This window comes from Colobus angolensis, unplaced genomic scaffold (assembly GCF_000951035.1).
Source record: "Colobus angolensis palliatus isolate OR3802 unplaced genomic scaffold, Cang.pa_1.0 Scaffold147, whole genome shotgun sequence".
Lineage (NCBI taxonomy): Eukaryota > Metazoa > Chordata > Mammalia > Primates > Cercopithecidae > Colobus > Colobus angolensis.
The window spans coordinates 2,945,316-2,967,531 of NW_012114566.1; the positions used below are offsets into that span (position 1 = coordinate 2,945,316).

Genomic DNA, 22,216 nt, shown 5'->3' on the forward strand with positions numbered 1-22,216 from the left:
CTATTTTTTTTCTTCATAATACAACACTTTACCAGGTTTGGGATGGAGATATCCATGAACATCTCAAATAATATCAAAGAAAGTAAAATACTGCTTTTCTTAGGTGACTACATATTCACAAAAGTAAACATGTGAGACAGATTTAAAGTATGTAAACCTAGAGTGCACATTCAAGTGCCTTGAATCACGGGGCAATATGTAGCACCATCTCTATTAATGATCTTCCAAACACCAAGAAGTGTAAACTCTATTGAGAGACTTTGTAAGCAGGTCACAAGAAATTTTGTATTTAAAACATGTATTTAACAAAATGAAAATAGCAAACATGGATTCATTTGTGATCATTTTAATCTTCAGCACACAAGTGCTTTCAGAAATAACTCTAAGTAGTAACTATTGCTACGTTTATTGTGGTAGTTTGAAACTAAAATGTGGTTATCTGTCAGAAAATGATCTTTGCGTAGCTGGGAAATAATCTATGGCAAAATGGAAAGTTGTCTTTTAGACTGACAAAAAAAATGTAGGTTATTTTCTCAATGATATGGCAATCAGGAAATTTAGGGATTTGGGTCACGGCCTATAACCTATATATCATACAGCATATGAATGTGTGCAATTGAGTATGCCATCTGTTTTTCTTATGTTTTCAGAGTAAGGCAAGCAATGTGAAAGGAAAGAACGTACAGAAAATTCAGGATATACTTTTGTAGTCATGGTTTTATTGACTACTTTCTCTATATTCTCCACATATCCCTATACTTGACCTGGCAACTAGTCTGAAATGGTAGACAGTAAACTCTTGCCCAGTGCTCGTGTTTGTCATGCCCAGATTGAGATTATGCTCTGTCTGACAATGATCTGGATTTTGCATATTTAGACCAGGCTGCTATGTAATGAAACTTGGAAGAGGAAAGAGAATCATTTAAAGATTCTATCCTCTGCCTCTAGCACACACTGTATATTCTGCACAGCACCTTAACTTTCATTCTCTCATTTACAGGCACGCACATACACAAATACCTTACCTCTGTCACAGTTCTCTTCATCACTGCCATCCACACAGTCATGAATTCCATCACACAGCCATCTAATTGGAATACAGTGGGCTTTATTTTTGCACCGAAACTGATCTTCCTTACATTCAGTCACACAGTCCATCTGTTCAAATACAAATGGATACTGCAGTTTTCATTAATGATAATGACACAATCATGGGCAAAATAAACATGCAGCTTGTAATACTAGAGATTTATTATACCATGCACTTTCTTTCACTTTGTCTTAATGAATATAACTTCTACAAATGAGAATGAGCTTTAGTATATGGACAGCATGAAGATTCAGATATTTGCTGAAATGATTGCATTCAATGTACATATCCAACATGTTAAACTGTGCTAAGAATCAAGATTCTTTCCTTTATTTTCATTACATTTGTTTGCCCAAACCTAATTCATGTAATTCAAATATTTTAATTAAACAATATATTTTACCTCATCTGAACCATCAGCACAATCATATTCTCCATTACATTTCAAAGATGCTGAAATACATCCACCACTGGCACATATATATTCACTTGATGAGCAAGTAGGAGAAGCTGAATACAATTATAAATTTGGGATTGAGACAGAGTAAAAATAACAGGTTTTAGAAATAAAAACATAAACATATAAGTATATGAATTTATAGATGGTAATAAAAATAGCTTATACTATATAAATATATTTAAAGACTGGTATTACAGATTCATTTAAATTATTAAATAATTTTATAATTATAACATTATTGCATTATATTAAATATACTTCATGATGTAATAGCCTGTGCAATAAGAATTTTACTCAATAGTCCATAGAAAGAAAAAAAAATCCTTGATATCCTTCATCCCTTTGATTTTGAAGTGTTACACGAGTTTTTATTTTTACAATTTTAAATTAAATTATTTTAAATTATTGAAGTCTCAAATTACTTTCAAAACTGTAATAATATTTTGTAACCTTTGAGTATGTTAATTTTACATTCACTGCATAAAGCACAAAGTAGAAATCTTGGCATGGTCTCATAGACCCAATGATATCTATTTCGTTGCATTGACATAAATAAAGTATTTGAATAGGTTCTAAGAATTGCATTGTTTGGGGATTTTAAATATGAATACATGTGCAATTAACAGAGTTAACAGAATGTGCAGTGTTCCTTTATGATGCAGAAATTAAGAATAACAAGCAGCTAAATGTTATTTACAAGTATAATATTGGCAAGTTTGTAATATTTGTAAGTGTATTAGTCACAAGATGTAAATACTACCCAGTCTAATTAATTGACAGAAATTATGACAGCTGCTTCTGTCTATGGGCTTGAGTCGGCTAGGCTTGCATTCAAACGTCTGGGCTTCTGGCCTTATGTTAGACCACTATGTAGTCTATTGTACTTACTTAATGACTTTGTAGTCTGAATTCCTTAGCTCAAGGATACTGAAAAGCTTTTTCCTTGAGTTTTAACTTCTTTTAATTGGCAGTGTTTGTCTAGGGATCTGTGTACATAAGGAGTCTAATAACATGTCTGTATATAGTAAGAAACAAATAAGTGATCAATTAACAATATGGCCCAGGGACATGGTACTGGATCATAGTAATGTATGAGTCTTGTAGCTGTGACTCTGGCCTAGTCTCTCAAGGTAATGTTTTTATGGTCATATATACATTATAGTATAGTTTTCCACCAGTAATATTTTTCTGTAAGATAATGTAATTAAAATATATAATTAAAAATGAAGTGTTTTAATGAGTATATTTATAGAGCCACCTAGCACATAAATTGAATAGTGTATCTTCTTTTCTGGCTTTGCTTTCTAACTTTACTCCAATTTTGGCCCAAGATGTAAATACAAACAATACAATATGCTTCTTCTTAGCTAGCATCACAGTGAAATGGGTACATTCTAGTTCATAATCATCATTTCCATAACTAAAAACCTGTCTTTTACTGTACTTATAATTTCAACAGATTTTACTTTGCTATCTTGGGGAAACAATTCCAAATGGTATAATATGATATAGATACCAGAAAATCAAATTTGGGGAAGTTATGATTGGATTCCGTTCATAAGTAATGATCTTATCTTCCAAAACACTTTCAAAACATATGAAGAACACACTAATTAATTTATCCACAGATTTGCAGACCATTTCTTAAACATCGTAAACATATGACATATTTGCCACTGTTTTCTGCATATTGCTGCTTAAATTTAAATTCTATCAAGGTAAAATGTTAACTAAATGAAATATCACTTCAATCCTTTTACCTGGCTCACAGTTTTTCTCATCTTCCCCATATTTACAGTCTTCATGGCCATCACATTTCCATTTTGCTGGTATACACTGACCATTGGAACATTGGAACTGATCTTTGGAACAACTTATTTCACAATTTCTCTATGAAAAACAACAGAGATGTAATTAAAATTAAAATTTTAGAAACACGTCTACACACTTAAAAGACAAGGAAACTTATGTACAGAAAACCTGGATCTGATCTTGGAACAACTTGTTTCACAATTTCTCTGTCAAAAACAACACAGATGTAATTAAAATTGCATTTTTAGAAAAATGTTTACAAACTAGAAGACTAGACAACTTATGCATAGAAACCCAGAAGTGTAGGAACCACGTCTACTGTATAAAAGTGGCTCAGATGCTAACATTTTAAGCCCATGACTAAATAACAGAATAATAACAATTTTCCACTTTCATTTGTCCCTGTGTGTCATAATAAAACAAAAAATGGAAAAAAAGAACACAAATTTTATGGCTTCATCATGCTAATTAAGTTACTCTGAGAGTACCATTATTCAGTAGACAGTTCTGGGGTAATGGAATTTTAATAATTGTAGGTGATAATGAAGATTGTGAGATAATAAAAGGGTTAAAGAATTACTTCTAGCTGGCACAACAGCCCCAGCCACTCAAGAGGCTGAGGCTGAGGCAGGGATTGCTTGAGTCCAGGACTTTGAGGCTGTTGTGTGCTATGGTAGGCACACATGAATACCACCACACTCCAGTCTAGGCAATGTAGCCACATCTTGTTTAAAAACAATTTTTTTTTTCAAAAATTTATTCTAAGCAACTACATCTAGTTTATTGGCTATAGGGAGAAGAAGGCTAGGGATATGGAATGCAAAACAAACAAAAATCCTAAGACAAATCTGTTTTGCATTGGCAAAGCTTTCCCTGTTGTTTCTTCTTTCCCCTCGCTCCATCTATTTTCCTTTGTACCAGTCCTTTTACAGTTTAGTTGTTTGTAATTCTCCTTCTCTTCTTTCCCGGCATTGTTCCCTAAAGCACTATGAAGTGAACTGTCAACATTTTCATTTCTGCTAGTCCATATACAGATTTTATGTGGAAGTCAAACAAGATGGCAAATTTGGCCGGGCGCGGTGGCTCAAGCCTGTAATCCCAGCACTTTGGGAGGCCGAGACGGGCGGATCACGAGGTCAGGAGATCGAGACCATCCTGGCTAACACGGTGAAACCCCGTCTCTACTAAAAAATACAAAAAAAAAAACTAGCCAGGTGAGGTGGCGGGCGCCTGTAGTCCCAGCTACTCGGGAGGCTGAGGCAGGAGAATGGCGTAAACCCAGGAGGTGGAGCTTGCAGTGAGCTGAGATCCGGCCACTGCACTCCAGCCTGGGCGACAGAGCAAGATTCTGTTTCAAAAAAAAAAAAAAAAAAAAAAAGATGGCAAATTTACCTTTGAGGATCTGCATATGAGATGAATGAAATTGAGTCACTAGAAATCACCTTTCCTGGGTCTGAACACTCTGGTTGAAATGGAATACTCTAATGAAGAGTCTCACTGGGATGATGTTTTCTGTTAGGGAATTTCTATTTTTGCCAAAATGTACTTGTCTGCTTCTTCCACAGAAAGTGTAACAATCTCATGGTTTGTGGAACTCCTAGCAAGTAAAGCACGTTGAACTACTACTTGCTGCTGCTTCTCAGTTTCATCCCCATGTAAGGAAGGAGAATTCACTTTCTAAATTTCTGAAATTTTCTCTTTGTGATGACAGTTTAAGTAGAAATGGAACTACTTAAGAAAAGGCTTTTTATGTGTAAGGATAATCGGAAATGTGGGATATCTGGAGTAAGCTACATAATAGCAAATGATGTGAAAGACATTAGAGAATGTCATAAGAAAGAGATGTCACGTGTTTTATTCACCACTGTATTCTCCATACTGTTAGTGCCTGGGACGTAGTAAACATTCAATACAAACTGCTGAGTGAATTAATAAATTAATAAACTAGCAAATGTAGAAAACAAATATAAATTAACATCTCATATAACTTTATCCCAGCTCTACTGGGATAAAGATCATGCCTGTCTGTGAACCAAGTATCTAATACTGTCACGTGATTATAATAACTATCCAGTAAACATTTTTAGAAGCAATGAATGATTATCTCTGCAAGTGGGCTCATTTAAGTAAAACAGCTCAATGATCAATGGCACGGGTGTGTCACTTAGCTATATAAAATACTGTTTGGTAACGTAAGGACTCAAAAGAGATCTCTACCTTGAATTAAAGTTTCTTTAATGTATAACTATTTCTCATTCTTCAGTTTTTTAAAATGCCATTTGCTACTTGAAGAAAACAAGTCAGTTATACTACAGAATAGTTCACATTCTGAATTTGACTAATTGCATCCTAAGAATGTTGTTACCTTTGCAACCTCAAAAGTGACTAATGAGCTTTTGCTTTTTAAAATATTGTTGTGAACTCACTGATTTTTATACATTGTGTTTGTGTATGTGTGTGTATGTGTGGGTTTTAATCCTTTCCAGTCATTTTTCTTTCTAAGGCTCAAATTGTCCCTTTTGTCAGTGGAAGTTCCTTTAAGTTTGTTCTTGTGCACTTTGTACACTCTCTTAATAATCTCAGATGTTAGCAGCTCATCTTGTCAATTTATTTTCTCAGACTCAAAATTAGGCATATCTCAAAGGAGTCTTCTTTCCTTTAATTGGAAAATGGTATTTAGAGACCACTTGGTGAATTTCAGGATAGTCATTACCATTGGTTTATATTCGGTTCTAGGACTTTTCACTGGCAGAAGTAGAAATCATATATTTTTAAAAAGAGAAAGATTAATCCAGATCTTATAAAGATACTTCTGGATTTAATAAGCGAGGATTTTTACTTAACTTTTTGTTTCTACATTTATATCTCCTTTCTTTTACTTTTAAATTTTGAGTTCTAATGACATTGACATAAATAAGCATTTGAACCACCCTACATGTTTCAAATTCACAGAACCAATATTATTATTAACAGTAAGTCTATGAATGCAGTTTAAGATTTCTTTGCTTTTTTGTTCTTACAACATATTATGCTAAACGTAGAGGAAAAATATTATAATTTAAAATCACTTTAAATAATCATTCTCTGTGTGTACCACAGAGATAAATACTTGCTATACAATTAGATTGAACCAAGTTTTTAAACTTCTTTTTTTTTGTTATTAACAAGCTAATCATATTATCAGTTCCATTCATACAGAAACTTATCTTCACAATTCTCTCAACTTTTGTTCTTAATGTGAGAGTATTCTGTATGTAATTCTGCTTTCTAGCCATTTGTTCAGTCTTTTTTTTTGTCTAGACTGTAAAAAAAAAGATAGAAATCAACTACCAATAGTGTTAGCTACTTCATCACATATAGACTGCACTAAACGTCTATAAATATAGAGAAAAATGACTTTACTACAATTAATTTCATTTCTTCTGAGCCTTATCATGAAAATGTCTGGATATATGGAGATATATTTAACCATCAAATCACTGTGTTCACCAACTTATGGGATGAGAGACATGGTAATAAGGATATCCACTTTTACATGAATAAGATTTTAAAGAAGTAGTATTCGATTCTGTATATACACTTTGCACCTCTTGTGAATACGATTCAAGATAAATATATAAGCCTTAAGCAATATATCGCCACCTCTTGATGTTTTACATATTACCCAGATTGGTTCGACATATTAAATAAAACCAAAGACAAGATATTTTCACGGATGAGTTTAATTAAAAAGTGTTTTTCTGCCTTAGAAAAGTTTAATGTAATTTTCAAATGTATGAATGTTAGGTAAATACGTGGCTGGTAAATGTAAAAAACGTAACTCTCCTGTGTGTTAAAAAAAAAAAAAAAATGGTTTGACTTTTATTTTGTGAAGAGCTCCATGACTAGAAGCACTGTATTTTTCAACTTCCTCTCTTGAGTGATCTTCTCATCCTTGAGACTTAGGTTTTGCTAGCCCTCAGGTGAGAAATTACACGTGTTTGTTTTCAAAATATAGGCTGTTGAATGTGGTTATTGTGACTTTTCAAAAAGGTGAGAGAAGGGAGAATTGTACAGTCCTACAGGAAATGCCTCAGGGTGGGAAGAAACCTAGTTTGCATAAATTCTGTAAATAGTGGAGACCTGTAGTGTCTCCCACAGAGGCAAGAAATCAGTGGATACCTAGGGAATTGGGAAGTGAAACACAGAAACCTCCAGAGCTGCAGCAAAAATCCTCTCGCCAAGTCTATGGTCAGTGGGAGGGCATTAATGAGAGGTGAGTACATACGCTTCTCAACCACAGCAGCAGAGCTTTAGGGAATCATTGCAATACAGGATACATGGTGTATGCTGTGGAACTGTATATATATATACACACACACATATATATATACACACACATATATATATATATTGTTTTTTGAGGTGGAGTCTCGCTCTGTCGCCATGCTGGCGTGCAGAGGAACGATCTCAGGTCACTGCACTCTCTGCCTCCCAGGTTCAAGCGATTCCCCTCCCTCAGTCTCCCAATTAGCTGGGACTACAGGCATGCACCGTCATGCCCAGCTAATTTTTTTGTATTTTAGTAGAGATGGGGTTTCACCATGTTGGCCAGGATGGTCTCGACCTCCTGATTTCATGATCCGCCCGCCTCCAAAGTGCTGGGATTACAGGCGTAAGCCACCACACCCGGCCAGAGCTCTTTTTCCTTCACTTCTTAGTAGACTTGATTGTGCAAACCTTGTGTTTCTGATATTATCTATGTGAAATCACTGATACTGGGATATCAGAGCTGGGTTCCTTTTAGATTTGACTGAGAAAAATATATATAATCATGGGTTGTTTATTATTTTTAAAGCATCATGGAGTAATTAATATCTGAAACATAAGGACATAAATTCATAAATAACAAATTGTATGAAGTATTATAAATGTTAGCACAGACTAAGTTCATAGAATTTTCCAGAGAATTTGTAAACTTTTTCACTTAAAGCTGTGTGTACATAGGCCTTATTATAAATGGATTGTGATTCATCACGGAAGCAAAGCTCAACCTGTAGTTTCATGAAAATTGATGACCCACATCGATGTCTGTAAGACTATAACTATTGAAGAAAGAGACTGGGGAGAAGAAACTGTTTAAAATGCATAAAAATATTAGTCCTGACTATAAATCCTGCAGCAAATTTATGAACTAATTCACAGATGGCAGGGGCATCAGCTATAGGGAGTAGGGTTTCCAAATATCCTATTCCCAACCCAGCTATTCACCAGTTGAGGTAAAACAGACTATAAAATTAACTGTCAATAGCAGCACAAGAGCTATTCCCTGTGCTGGGGATGTTCAGCCCAGCACATGGATATAATACTTATCTCAGTGTGTCAGGAGTAAAATGTATTTCTGAGCTGTCCTTGCCGCACTTACTGGACTGAATAATAATAATTACAAATGTGGTTCTAAAGAGCTGCTTTCTTTTTGATTTTACAAAAATGCCTACCTCATCAGAGCCATCTGCACAGTCAAAATCTCCATCACACCAAAACCTTGAAGAAACACAGTCCCCATTGGCACAGAGGAAATCTTTCAATGTACATGTCTGTGGCTCTGGGGACAAAAAAACAGCACAGGGTTATTCTGTTATATGCAAGGGCATTGTAAAATTTATATGACATATGACATGAGGTAGCATTAAAGAAATAAAAAAGAGGTTAGTCAAACAGAACTAATATATTGTTTAGGAAAAGTCTCATGAAGTATCTATGGTACGTAATATAATAATTTTTCAAATTTATTTTTAAAATCATGAGTACAAAATGGCATGACCAAAACAAGTCGGAACAAAGATAAATGTTCTACTGTTTAATAAAAATAAATCAGCAAAGTAAAATTAAAAGCCTGAAAATGTACCTATTGTCATACTTTAACAATGATCCTTTTTAGTTGTTGAAGTTCTATGTCATTTTATGTATTTACTTTAAGTAAGTATGACATTTTGTGACTCTCTGTACCTATGGGGCTGTTTATTATTAACTGGGCAGTTAGTCTAGCCTTTATATTTGACTTTTTATTATGTATTCTAAAAATATTCTAATTATTCAATTTTGTCCCCAGAAAATCTGGAGTTCCTGGGAATAAGAAGAGTATATAAGGATAATATTACACAAAGCTAGTTTGTAAGATTCTTCTTAAAAAATTGCACTTGTTTATGCCATTGTTTATTGTGCCCTATATCACTTGCCTGTCAATTTAGATAATTTAGCAGTTATTGATTTAATTATGCTGTCCCATATTTCACATAAGGCATAAGCCAAATAGTAATGACTTACTACTTGGTTTAATTCCTATTGGAATATGTTTCATCTGGAAAATGAAGTAGGATTTTAGAAATTCATTCGTACAAGTAACCAATATGACTGCTGGATATCATCTCTTGTTTCATTTTTGTTCTCTAAACAGGACTGATATCTTACATGATGAAAGACTTCTTCTTGTTTTCTCTATTCATTCCTTGTATTTGCAGCTCTATCACACATAATAATATTCTTACTGGGTCAAGAAGCAATAACTAACAGACATTAAGTTTAAGGAATATCCATATGATGCCTGATTTTCTGCACAAAGATTGTGAGTGAATCAGTCTGTATTTGGATTTTGCTCTACACAATCTCTTGGTTTCTACGTAGAGAGTAACATCTTGATGGTTTGGTATCGTGGGGGCTCCTACATTTCTACATAAAGAAACCTTTTCAGGGGCAGGCACGGTGGCTCACGCCTGTAATCCCAGCACTTGGGAGGTCGAGGCAGGCAGATCAGTTGAGGTCAGGAGTTCAAGACCAGTCTGGCCAATATGGCAAAACCCGACTCTACTAAAGATACAAAAATTAGCCTGACTCGGTGGTAGGCACCTGTAATCCCAGCTACTTGGGAGGCAGAGGTGGGACAATTGCTTGAATCTGGGAGACACAGGCTGCAGTGAGCTAAGATCGTGCCACTGCACTCCGGCCTGGACAACAAAGCAAGACTCTGCCTCAAAAAAAAAAGAAACCTTTTCAGAATGTTGGACTGGAAGAACTATAGAAAAAGCAGTGTGTGACAGCAAGCATTTCATTCTACTCTGCTACTTAGTTTAGTTTAAAACAAGACCTTCAAGGTATAAGACAAGGTGCCATTTGATAGAATGGGAAAATGCCCTTAAATGGATAATCTTCTCATGTCCCTACACTCCTTTGTTTAGTAGATGTGACAAAAGAAATTTCCCTTTTTGTTTTTAAAAGGTATTCACATAGATTATGCTTTCATCTTAAAAATAACTATTAATACTAATATTATTTATTATAACAAATAATAATTATCCTCTACCAATTGCTTATTTCTTGTTAGGTACTAGGTAAAGTTAATGAAATGTTCTTGAATTAACTCACCAATGAATTTTTATAACAACTCTCTATGGAATGTGCTATACTTGCACCCCGTTTTAGATGCGTAAATTGAGGCACGGAGATAATAAGTAACGTACTTCAAATCACCGAGCGTGCAGAAGAGCTATTAATTGTACTTGAATCAAGACAACCTGATACCAGGGCCTGTACTTTTTCCTAATAGGCTATATCATTGCTTCCCATACAACTGAGGAAAAAATAAGTGTCCACATATTACAGAGATTAACATTAAAGCCCTGGGAAGTCAAGTGACTTATCTAAGGTACATGGCTAGCAATATCTATTTTATTAATAATAATAAGAGAAAACTCATTTGCTCTTATCATCATTCCATACTGAAGCCATTTTGCCCTCCTGGTTGCAGACACATGCAGTTTTATTCTCAGAGGAAATAAATTATAGTGAAATATGTTCAATTTATTTAACAATGGAAAATAACAGCCAAAATTGTTTTAATGAAAAGAATAAAGAAAGAGTAAATTTAAAATATATCATACTTACATGTTTAAAAACAGCAGAAGAAACATCTAATTTCATAGAATTGGGAGTTGTAGAATGGGACTAATTCTTCCTCTAATGTTCTAATTTGCCTTTATCCTACTTAAAAGTGAGTGTGCTCATCATATGCTAAACAGCCAAGGCTTCACAGGCCTTGACACACTTTGCTATACAAAGGGTTGAAAGTTGTTGATGTAGGTTAAAAAAAGTTATCAAGCCAGCATTTACCCAAGAGTGCCACAGAATGCTCATTTTCTAGAGACTTTGTCCTCACATTATTAATTATTCTGCTTCAAAATGGCAGTAGAGAGGCTGAGAGATTTGCTGGGAAATGCTTTTTCAGGGAAAGTGGAAATTCTACGTGTTTCTATCATGTTTTTCAAAATGCCAGCAAATCTACTTCTGAATAATAATCATGAATTATTTATACATACACAAATACCATCAAGGATAGGGTACCGAGCCTATTTCTAACCATCAATCATATACCTCAGAATTTTTTGCCACTAGATAGCTCAAAAAGAAAATCTCTTGAGGGAAATGCAATTTAGTTATCACAGAAAGTCCTAAGGAATTTTTCCTTATTGCTTATCTTACCTTTGATATTTTTGGATAAAGTAAAAGACCAATTTTCAGACTTTATCATGATACTATTTTTCTTGCGAAAGAGAAGAACAACAACAACAAAATGACTGTAATGACTGTAGTAAAAGCTAACCCATCTGAAAAATAAAATTGGATGTGACATTTTCCCCTGTATTTCTAAAATGCTATTTTCATGCTAATTTTTCTCTGATATTACCTATATTCCTGGACCAAGAGTAGATGCGGAACTCCACATGTGAACAATTAGCCAGGTTTTCCATAAACCTCATCTAAACAAGCCAGATTGGCAACCAAGAAGCTTTTGCAGGGTATGCTTTCCATGTTTCAGAAGGCTAATTGGGATTCTTCAATAAGAATAAAATATAAAGGGCCAAGTGCGGTGGCTCACACCTGTAATCCCAACATTTTGGGAGGTTGAGGTGGGCAGATAACCTGAGGTCAGGAGTTTGAGATCAGTATGGCCAACATGGTGAAACCCCCTCTCCACTAAGAATATAAAAATTAGCTGGGCACCACCATGCACACCTGTAATTCCAGCTACTTGGGGAGCTGAGGCAGGAGAATCACTGGAACCCAGGAGATGGAGGTTGCAGTGAGTCAAGATTGCACCAGCACCACTACACTCCACACTGGGCAACAAAGTGAGACTCCTTCTCAAAAAAAAAAAAAAAAAAAAAAAAAAAAAAAAAAAAAAGAACAAAATACACGGGCATCATGTAGACTGATTATTTACTTCAATTCTGATTACTGATGGAGGCAAAACCATACAGCCACAGAATTGAAAAGAGCTTTGGAAGTCATTTTACACAAAACTGAAGAAAATCATGTTCTGGAAATAAAAGTGGCTTTCAACACCATAGAGTAATGGTAGAGCAGAAAGACTTGGACTTCAGTTTCTCTACTATCTTAAAAACTCTTGGTGGTAAGTTCAAAAGTTACATGAATGTCAATGTTAGCATTTGACAAGAATTTTTAGAATACAATTAGTATAACTTACACTCTACACAAATAATCTTCTGATAGAAATTCAGTGTGAAAGCACTAGAAATTCAAATAAGGCAGAAGCAGCTTGTCTATGTAAACCTAAGTTTTAAATTACTTGTTATTTTAAAATCGATTGGATTTTTAGTTACTTCTTAATCATGTAAGGTTATAAAGTTATTTATTTTGCAAATCAGTAACGTAGATGGCATATATGACATATTTTATTTTTTGTTGCTAAAGATAGTATAGATGTTGAGATTTCTCAATTATTTCCAAACCTCTGATCCAGATTACAAAATAACTCCAATGACAATAAGATTTTCTTGTTTTGAAGAGCAGAAAAAATTGTTCAAGCAGTGTCCCTGCTGAACACTTAACGAGGGAAATGATAAGCAGAGGATGATAAAATGACAATGAACTAATTATCCTATGTAAATATAAAAATATAGAAAGCATATTAAGTTTAAAATGTAGTTGGCAGTTAATTGCCCCACTACTATTTGAACTCTTCCCATCTCTATCAGTGGACTATCTCCAACACAATTTAAAAAGTAAATGCATGAAATCAGATTCATAAACAAAGAAGACCAAAAGTGACTCTAAATTATGTTGCTGTTATTTTTCAGCTACGGTCATGTGTTACATAATAACGTTTCCAACAACATACAGTGGTGGTGTCATAAATTAAAATTTTTTAATGTTTAGATAGGCGAATACATACCATGGTGTTACAATTCCCTATAGTATTCAGTACAGTAACATGCTGTATAGGTTTGTAGCCTATGAGCAATTAGCTGAACCATATAGTTTAGGTGTGTAGTAGTCTGTACCATCTATGTTTGTGTAAGTACACTTGATGCTGTTCACACAATGACAAAATTGCCTAGCGACAAATTTCTCAAAATGCATCCCCACTGTTAAGCAATACATGATGATCTAGGTTGATTTATATGTCTGTGATATGTTTCACTACTTAATAATAGCCAACAATAACTGCCAAACGTGAATCAAAGTGCATAACATTGATCGATACTATTTAGAAAATAGGACAACATATACCACAGACTCAATATATTAGGACAGTGATGTGCATGTGTGTGTGTGTGTGTGTGTGTCTGTGTTTACAATTATTTTAATAGATAACAATTGCAAATATCTTGATAGATTTTAGTACAGCAATAGTATTTTCTTCTAAGGCTTGTTTCAATGTGACTAATATTTTGGTGATCCCCAAATATATAATTGAATTATTTTCTCATTCTTTATTGACTAAATTTCTGCCTATGTAGAACTACTGACATTGTCAATGTCGAAAGCTTCCCATTTCTTCTGGCCTATTCAAAATAGCATCTTGAAGCCCTATTCAATTATCTAGACCCGTGGATCCAACCTCTTACATACTCTTATATGTTCAAAACATGTGAATATACTTTGATATTTGCCCTAACATACTCTGACACTCCCCTTACATGTGTAAAATGTGAACATACTCTTATACTTGTCCCATATATGCCTACTACTCTTCCATATTACAACTGTAAAATACTTCATTCTTGTTCACCGTCATCTCTCCTCTGCAACTTCATCAATATGACTTGTCTTAGTCAACAAGCTCAGAGTGAACAGACACTAAAAGAGAACCACACATAATTGGATATTTTATACTGAAATGCTTGATACTGCAACCACTTCCCTCACTTTTTCTTAAGGACACTGTGGCTACAGTGATTTATCACTGAGTTTCCACAGCGACAAGTGAGAGTAAGAATCAATGTTCTTTCTCCTTGCTTTCTTGTGCCAAAGGCTGACTTTTAGATGTCGGTACAATGATATTCAGCCACTTAGAAAAACCCAGCAGACGCAGAAGCAGGTGAGCCCTTCTTTCTTCTCCTGTTTTTCTTATTATAAAAGTAGGCTAACTTCTCACATAGATTCAACTACCCCCTGAATAAAAGTTCTCCAAGACATATCTTCAGAGTTGGCCTCTCATCCACCCTCTTCTGCTTTCAACATCCTTCCATTATAAGGCATTTGCTCTCAGTTACCTTATTGATGATTAACACCAAATACGTCAAGAAAAAAATTTAAGTAGACATTTGTACACTTAAGTTCTGGTTCATAAATAAGCAGAAAGTATATGCATAATTGTGGGGGGATTTTTTTGTATTTATGCTTCTATCCCTACCAGTTCCACTCCATCAGAATTTTACTTTAATCATTAAGTGGATCAGAGAACTTCCATATATAGTTTTTAAAAACTGGTGTTTAGAGAAATCTAAAACCCTATTGACTCTCTGCAGTGCTGTTTATCTTTCTAAAGACCAGGACTTGTTAGAAGATATGTATGTAAAGAGGGAGTTATAAAAGTTTCTATATTCAGGATATTCTATAATCACAATAATCCAGAGATTTCATGCTTAATATACTTCGTTCCCAAAGACAGGTCAGATTAAGTTGTGAAAGTTATCCAAAACATTAGTTGATACTTTGCAAGCCAAATATCTGAGTGGTTTATTAAGGCTTTCACTCTACTAATTACATGCTTTCATATAACATAGTCCTATGTAGATCTAGTCTTCTGCCTCTGGGGAAATGAATGCTCTTAGTCCAATGAGATGTCTGCAAGAATAGACATTATCATTATTAATCTGCATTAAGTCTTCTTGGAAGTACCAGATATAAATATTTAATAAATGGAATTTGATTATTATGTTATTTTAAACATGCTTGTGTAGCTTTCTTTGTTTAAATGACAGTGTATAAAAGTGCCAATAAGAAATATATTCAGGTCGAGTGTGGCCAGCTCACGCCTTTAATCCGCACACATTGGGAGGCCAGGGTTTATCGTGTGGGCCCAAGAGTTAGCAATCAGCCTGGGCAACATGGCAAGATCCCATCTCTACAAATTATAAGGAAAAGAAAACTAGCCAGGTGTGGTGGCATGCTTCCATAGTCACAGCTGGAAGGCTGAGGTGGGAGAAACACTTGATCCTGGGGGATCAATGCTACAGTGAGTCGTGATCATGCCACTGCTCTCCAGCCTGAGCAACAGAGTGAGACCTTGTCTCAAAAAATACATACATATATGCCTCAGTATATATATTTCAGAATATATATATATATACTGAATATATATATATATTCTGAAATAAATGCTACAATCTGGAGATACTGTCACAATTTTATATAACTGCCATACTCTTCAGAAAGTAAAATTTTGGGATAATTATTATTTTTAAATGTATTATATAAAAATGGAGAAGACAGATGGTAACAATAGTGTTATTCTATTTTCAGAGAAATGCATCCTGAATATATAAGGTGTTGACTACTCTAGAGAGAATAAGTGATATTTCACTGAAATATGCTCATGGGTGAATCTGTAGTGTAAAAGGATTTGAGACTGAAATGAAACGACTACCATTTGTTAAAGAATGAGATGTTTTACAGTGACTCCACATCATTCAGCTCATTGTGTGAACTTGCATCAACGGTTTCCTTCATTGCATACTAAGGGTTTGCATTAAACCTCATGATACTTTCCTACCAATTGTGAGAACTGTAACAAAATAACTCTCAGGATAAGCATTTTGATAATTCTACCATTTGAGATTCAGGTCAATGTAGTCTGAATATTCTCGTCCAAATGTGAATATATGTATAAAAATGTGAGCCATAAGACAGACAGGTTCAAATTTATACCTTAACAGAACTCAAAATTGCCATCCTGCTTATGGAATGGGCTGTCAAGCTCACAACATTATTAGGAAGAGTTACTTACTACAGTTTTCTTCATCTGAGTTATCACTGCAGTCATTTTGGCTATCACACCGCCAGTGATCTGGAATACAGTTGTTGTTTTTACACTGGAATTCATGAGGTCCACAAGTCTTTTTATCTGTAATGGAAAGAACCAGAGTTTGCATTGTAGATTTCCATGAAGACATCCCTCACAATGTCCTGACTGCCATGACAAGTCCATGGCATATAATGTTTCCGAATTCAGTTACTAAGGAGCATCCTTAGGAAAAATTGAAGGCAAGTGCTGAGGAAAATCTATTTTTTGGTCTTGTTTTATGTTGTTATTGTTTATGCTTTCACTGCGAGCTAATTAGGAAGAAACCGATCGGACCATCCAAGCAAAGTCAACACAAATCAGTTTTTTAAAAATCAAAATTGGCCAGCCATGGTGGCTCAGGCCTGTAATCCCAGCACTTTGGGCGGTTGTTCTTTGGTTTAGGACACATCCTCTCTTCTCCACCCTGTATTTCTGCTATAAAGCAACAAAATATATAGTTATTAGTAAAATTCTACGGTTGTCATCTTGTGTTTCTCCCTAAGGAGCTCTTATTCATAATCAATCTGTGATTAGCTACCCTTTCTAAATCCTGGCCACTGCCCACTCACAAACTCATTGGTTATCATAATGCTTCACATGTGTATAGAGTTTGAACATTAATTATGGGCTATCTCACATGAACCTTTAAACAATTCCACTGAGTACCAGGAAAAGTATTAACTAGCCTTTCACTTTACAGATGGTGAAATAAAAACTTTTAGAAATTTAGGAACTTAATACATTTTCACTATCATTAAATGGCACAGCCAATATAAAAGAAGTGTGCTTCTACTCCTGATCTAGCGCTTTTTACAACAAATGTAACTTACATGTATATCAGCTAGAATCAGAAAGCATGTAATAAGAATTCATTTAAAGTTTAAATCATATGTATTTAAACTATAATATTGAACTATATATAGCTAAAACAGTGCTCCATTAAACCTTAATGTGCATACATACAAGTCATTTGGGAATTTTGCTATAATGGAAATTGGGATTCAGTAGGTCTGGGTTTCTAACGAGCTGGCTGGCAATAATATTGCCTTTTGTCTATGAAGCACGCTGAATAGCAAGATTCTGGAGTATCAAAATTATGAATTAAATAACATTAAAATGATAAAATTATAAGCCTCAATACACAATCTAGAACATATTTCCCTTTCATGTACTCAGATAAACTCCTTATTATCCATACTAGAGATGGATAGTGAAGTGCTTCCAGTCTCAGACTAGTAAAACAAATCAGCTAAAGGAGTGGGTAAGTTATTGGTGATGGTTCTTACACTTCACTTTGAAATGCAACTTAGATAATTCAGACTCAAATAACATAAAAAAACAAAGTGATTCTTCCTATCCATGAGTATGGAATGTTCTTCCATTTGTTTGTGTCCTCTTTTACTTCGTTGACTAGTGGTTTGTAGTTCTCCTTGGATGGGATCTAATTAAACTAAAGAGGTTCTGCACAGAAGAAAAAAAAAAAAAATAACTACCATCAGAGTGAACAGGCAACCTACAGAATGGGAGAAAATTTTTGCAAACTACCCATCTGACAAAAGGCTAATATCCAGCCTCTATAAATAACTTGAACAAATTTACAAGAAAATCAACCCCATCAAAAAGTGGGCAAAGGATATGAACAGACACTTCTCAAAAGAAGACATATACGCAGCCAACAGACACATGAAAAAATGCTCATCATCACTGACCATCAGAGAAATGCAAATCAAAATCACAATGAGATACCATCTCACACCAGTTAGAATGGCAATCATTAAAATGTCAGGAAACAACAGGTGCTGGAGAGGTTGTGGAGAAATAGGAACGCTTTTACACTGTTGCTGGGACTGTAAACTAGTTCAACCATTGTGGAAGACAGTGTAGTGCTTCCTCAAGGGTCTAGAACTAGAAATACCAGTTGACCCAGCGATCCTATTACTGGGTATACACCCAAAGGATTATAAATCATGCTGCTATAAAGACACATGCACACGTAATGTTTATTGCGGCACTATTCACAATAGCAAAGACTTGGAACCAACCCATATGTCCATCAATGATAGACTGGATTAAGAAAATGTGGCACATATACAAAATGGAATACTATGCAGCCACCAAAAAGGACGACTTCATATCCTTTGTAGGGACACGGACAAAGCTGGAAACCATCATTCTGAGCAAACTATCACAAGGACAGAAAACCAAACACCACATATTCTCACTCATAGGTGGGAATTGAACAATGAGAACACATGGACACAGGGCAGGGAACATCACACACCAGGGCCTGTCGTGGGGTAGGCGGAAGAGGGAGGGATAGCATTAGGAGAAATACCTAATGTATATGACGAGTTAATGGGTGCAGCACACCAACATGGCACATGTATACATAAGTAACAAACCTGCACATTGTGCACATGTACCTTAGAACTTGAAGTATAATAATAATAATAATAAAAGAAAGCAAAAGTGACTTAGGTATACTTACGAACATTAAATACTGAACATCTATTGAGGATCCACCCTAACTCTTGACTAAGCATTTTCATACATAGGATCACATCTAATCCTCATTATATTTTTAAGAAGTATTATTATATTTATTTAAACATATGAGGAAAATAACTCTCAAAACATTTAAATAATTTGTCCAATCTCACAAATATGTTAAATGGCAAAGGAGGAATTTATATCCAGCTCCAGCTTCAACAACATTTTATTAGAGAAATTCTTATGATAGATTTCAAATGCATTTCTCTACTTAAAAAAAAAAAAAAAGTGTTGTCTGAATTTCCCTTCTTCCTTTTCTTCCTGCCTGCTGATAATTACTCAGAATGTAACTTATGTCAGGTGCAATGTTTTCTGCTTTATATTATATACACCTTGTCTGTGTTATATTTAACTTTAGATTTAAAATTTGGCCTAAATTTCACAAAATTTCTAATGCAACAGTCAGGAAATATGTTAGGCTGAATGACCACTGAAAATAGGTTTTGAACTGAACAATTTGGATGTCTATTTTATTTTCCAGTTAAAATAAACTCTGAAAATACTGTTCTATGTATAAATATCAGTCTTATTTATTCCTTGCATGTGTTACTTGTACTATTTTTTTTTCTTTTTGGAGATGGAGTCTCACTCTATCCTGCAGGATGGAGTGCAGTGGCGTGATCTTGGCTCCCTGAACCTCCACTTCCCTGGTTCAAGTGATTCTCCTGCCTCAGCCTTCCGAGTAGCCAGGATGATACGTGCGCACCACCATGTCCGGCTAATTTTTGTATTTTTAGTAGAGACTGGGTTTCGCCATGTAGGCCAGGCTGGTCATGAACCTCTGACCTCAGGTGATCCGCCTGTCTCGGCCTCACAATGTGTTGGGATTACAGGTGCGAGTCACCACTCCCGGGCCGCTTGATTTTTAAATAATGTCTTAAAATTTTAGCATATAAGAAAATAAGAAAGATCAGACTAGACCAGAAAAATAGCCTATGTAATCCAGTTTTATAACACTGATTCTCAGCACAATTCTCCTTGACTGCCGAAGGTTAGTATTTGGTACTGACAATCAATTTTTTCCTAAATCCCTTTTGTATTTTTTTCTATATTTAAACATTTGTATCACAGTTTGTGTTTAAAAATATCTGCACCTATTTCTTAACAAAAACAAGTTAGAGTTCATTGCTAAAATTTCCTTTTGGGGCGTGAAGACAGAGTAATGCAGGAAACATTAATTGCCTTATGCAAGGTTATACAAATTTTATGTTTACAGGTTATTTAAGGTTTTTGATCCATGAAATTACTTGTAAAAATTCCAAATACAAACTACACAGCATTGTTCTGCATTTCAAACCTCCCTTGAGGTGCACACACACACACACACACACACACAGACATGTTTTAGAGTGTGGACTGTGTGAGCAAGGCCTAAAACATCGGTTCTCAGATTGGTTACACATTAAAATCACTTGGGGAACTTTAAAATATCTCTATGCCCAAACCATATCCCATATCAAATCAATAAAATCAGACTCTCTGGGGTATGATCCAGACATCAATATTCATTAAAGCTAGTCTATGATTCCAATGAGAAACCAGAATTAAAAATCACTGGCTCAAGAAAGTGATATAAAACAGAACATATATATTTCCACATTATATTAGCTCTGGAGTTAATATAAAATGCTCACAATATGTAACGTTTTACATTAGTTTATATTGTTAAATGGAATTCAAATATCTCATTACTCCCTTTTTCAAGTGTTGGAGAAAGTATGGAGTAAGTATGGAGAAAACAAATATAGTATGTAGAAACTTGTTTTCATTTTAAACATATTATCACATAATATATGTGATACTAGTAATAAATTTGATCCTCCCAGAAAGGTAAGATGAGCGACTTTCAAATAAGAGAATTATATGTAGTGTATAATGTAATACTATTGGTGTTTGTGTACGGATGGGATATTTCTGAAAAGGGATTTAAAAATCTAGCACTAGGGATGCCTCTGGGAGCAAGACATGGAGAAGTGAAATAAAAAACAACAGTGGGAATGGAATTTAAATTTCTCTTTAGATCCAAATTAATCTACTAACTACTGCAAGTAATAAATCAATTTAAGAAGGTAATAGAATGTACGATCAATATATAAATTTAATTGTATTTTTATATATTAGCAATAAACAAAAATGAAACAAATTGACAATGGTATCAATGAAAAAACACATGCCTATGCATAAATCTAGCCAAATTTATGTATGATCTTTATATTGAAGACTACAAAACATTGCTGAGAAAAATTGAATAATGCCTAAGAAATGCAGATACATATCATGTTTATGGATTAGAAAACTGAAAATTGTTTAAAATGTTCATTTTTTCCAAAGTTTTATGTATATATAATCATATATATATATATAATCAGTTTAATCACTGTCAAATTACGGCAAGTTTTTTTTTGAAGAAATAGATAAGATTGTTTAGATTGATGTAAAATTACATGGAAAAGGCTGAGCATAGTGGTGGCTCACGCCTGTAATCCCAGCATTTTGGGAGGCTGAGGCTGGTGGATCACGAGGTCAGGAGTTCGAGATCAGCATGGCCAACTGATTGAAATCCCGTCTCTACTAAAAGATATGAAAATTAGCTGGGTGTGGTGGCATGTGCCTGCAGTCCCAGCTACTTCAGAAGATGAGGCAGGAGAATCACTTGAACCCGGGAGACAGAGGTTACAGTGAGCCATGCCGTGCCATTGCACTCCAGCCTAGGTGACAAGAGTGAGACTCTGTGTAAAAAACAAACAAACAAACAAACAGAAAAAAAAAAAACGTGGAAATGCAAAGGTTGTAGAATAATCAAACATTTTTTGAAAAAGAAAAATTAAGCTGGAGAATTTACAGTACTTGGTTGTAAGACTTACTATAAAGCTACAGTAATCAAAAGAATGTACTAGGCCGGGCACGGTGGCTCAAGCCTGTAATCCCAGCACTTTGGGAGGCCGAGATGGGCGGATCA

General features: G+C 34.8%; 1 protein-coding gene across 1 annotated transcript in view; it reads right to left on the reverse strand.

Annotated features, from left to right (window-relative positions):
• LRP1B (low density lipoprotein receptor-related protein 1B) overlaps positions 1 to 22,216 on the reverse strand; it is a 1,318,888-nt gene that overhangs the window by 149,363 nt on the left and 1,147,309 nt on the right. Inside the window, exons 66-70 of the mRNA XM_011935709.1 lie at positions 16,651 to 16,767; positions 8,840 to 8,946; positions 3,311 to 3,440; positions 1,494 to 1,600; positions 1,026 to 1,158 (exon numbers count right to left, since the gene is read on the reverse strand). Of these exons, the coding sequence (XP_011791099.1) occupies positions 1,026 to 1,158; positions 1,494 to 1,600; positions 3,311 to 3,440; positions 8,840 to 8,946; positions 16,651 to 16,767 (594 nt within the window). The remainder of the gene's footprint in view (positions 1 to 1,025; positions 1,159 to 1,493; positions 1,601 to 3,310; positions 3,441 to 8,839; positions 8,947 to 16,650; positions 16,768 to 22,216) is intronic.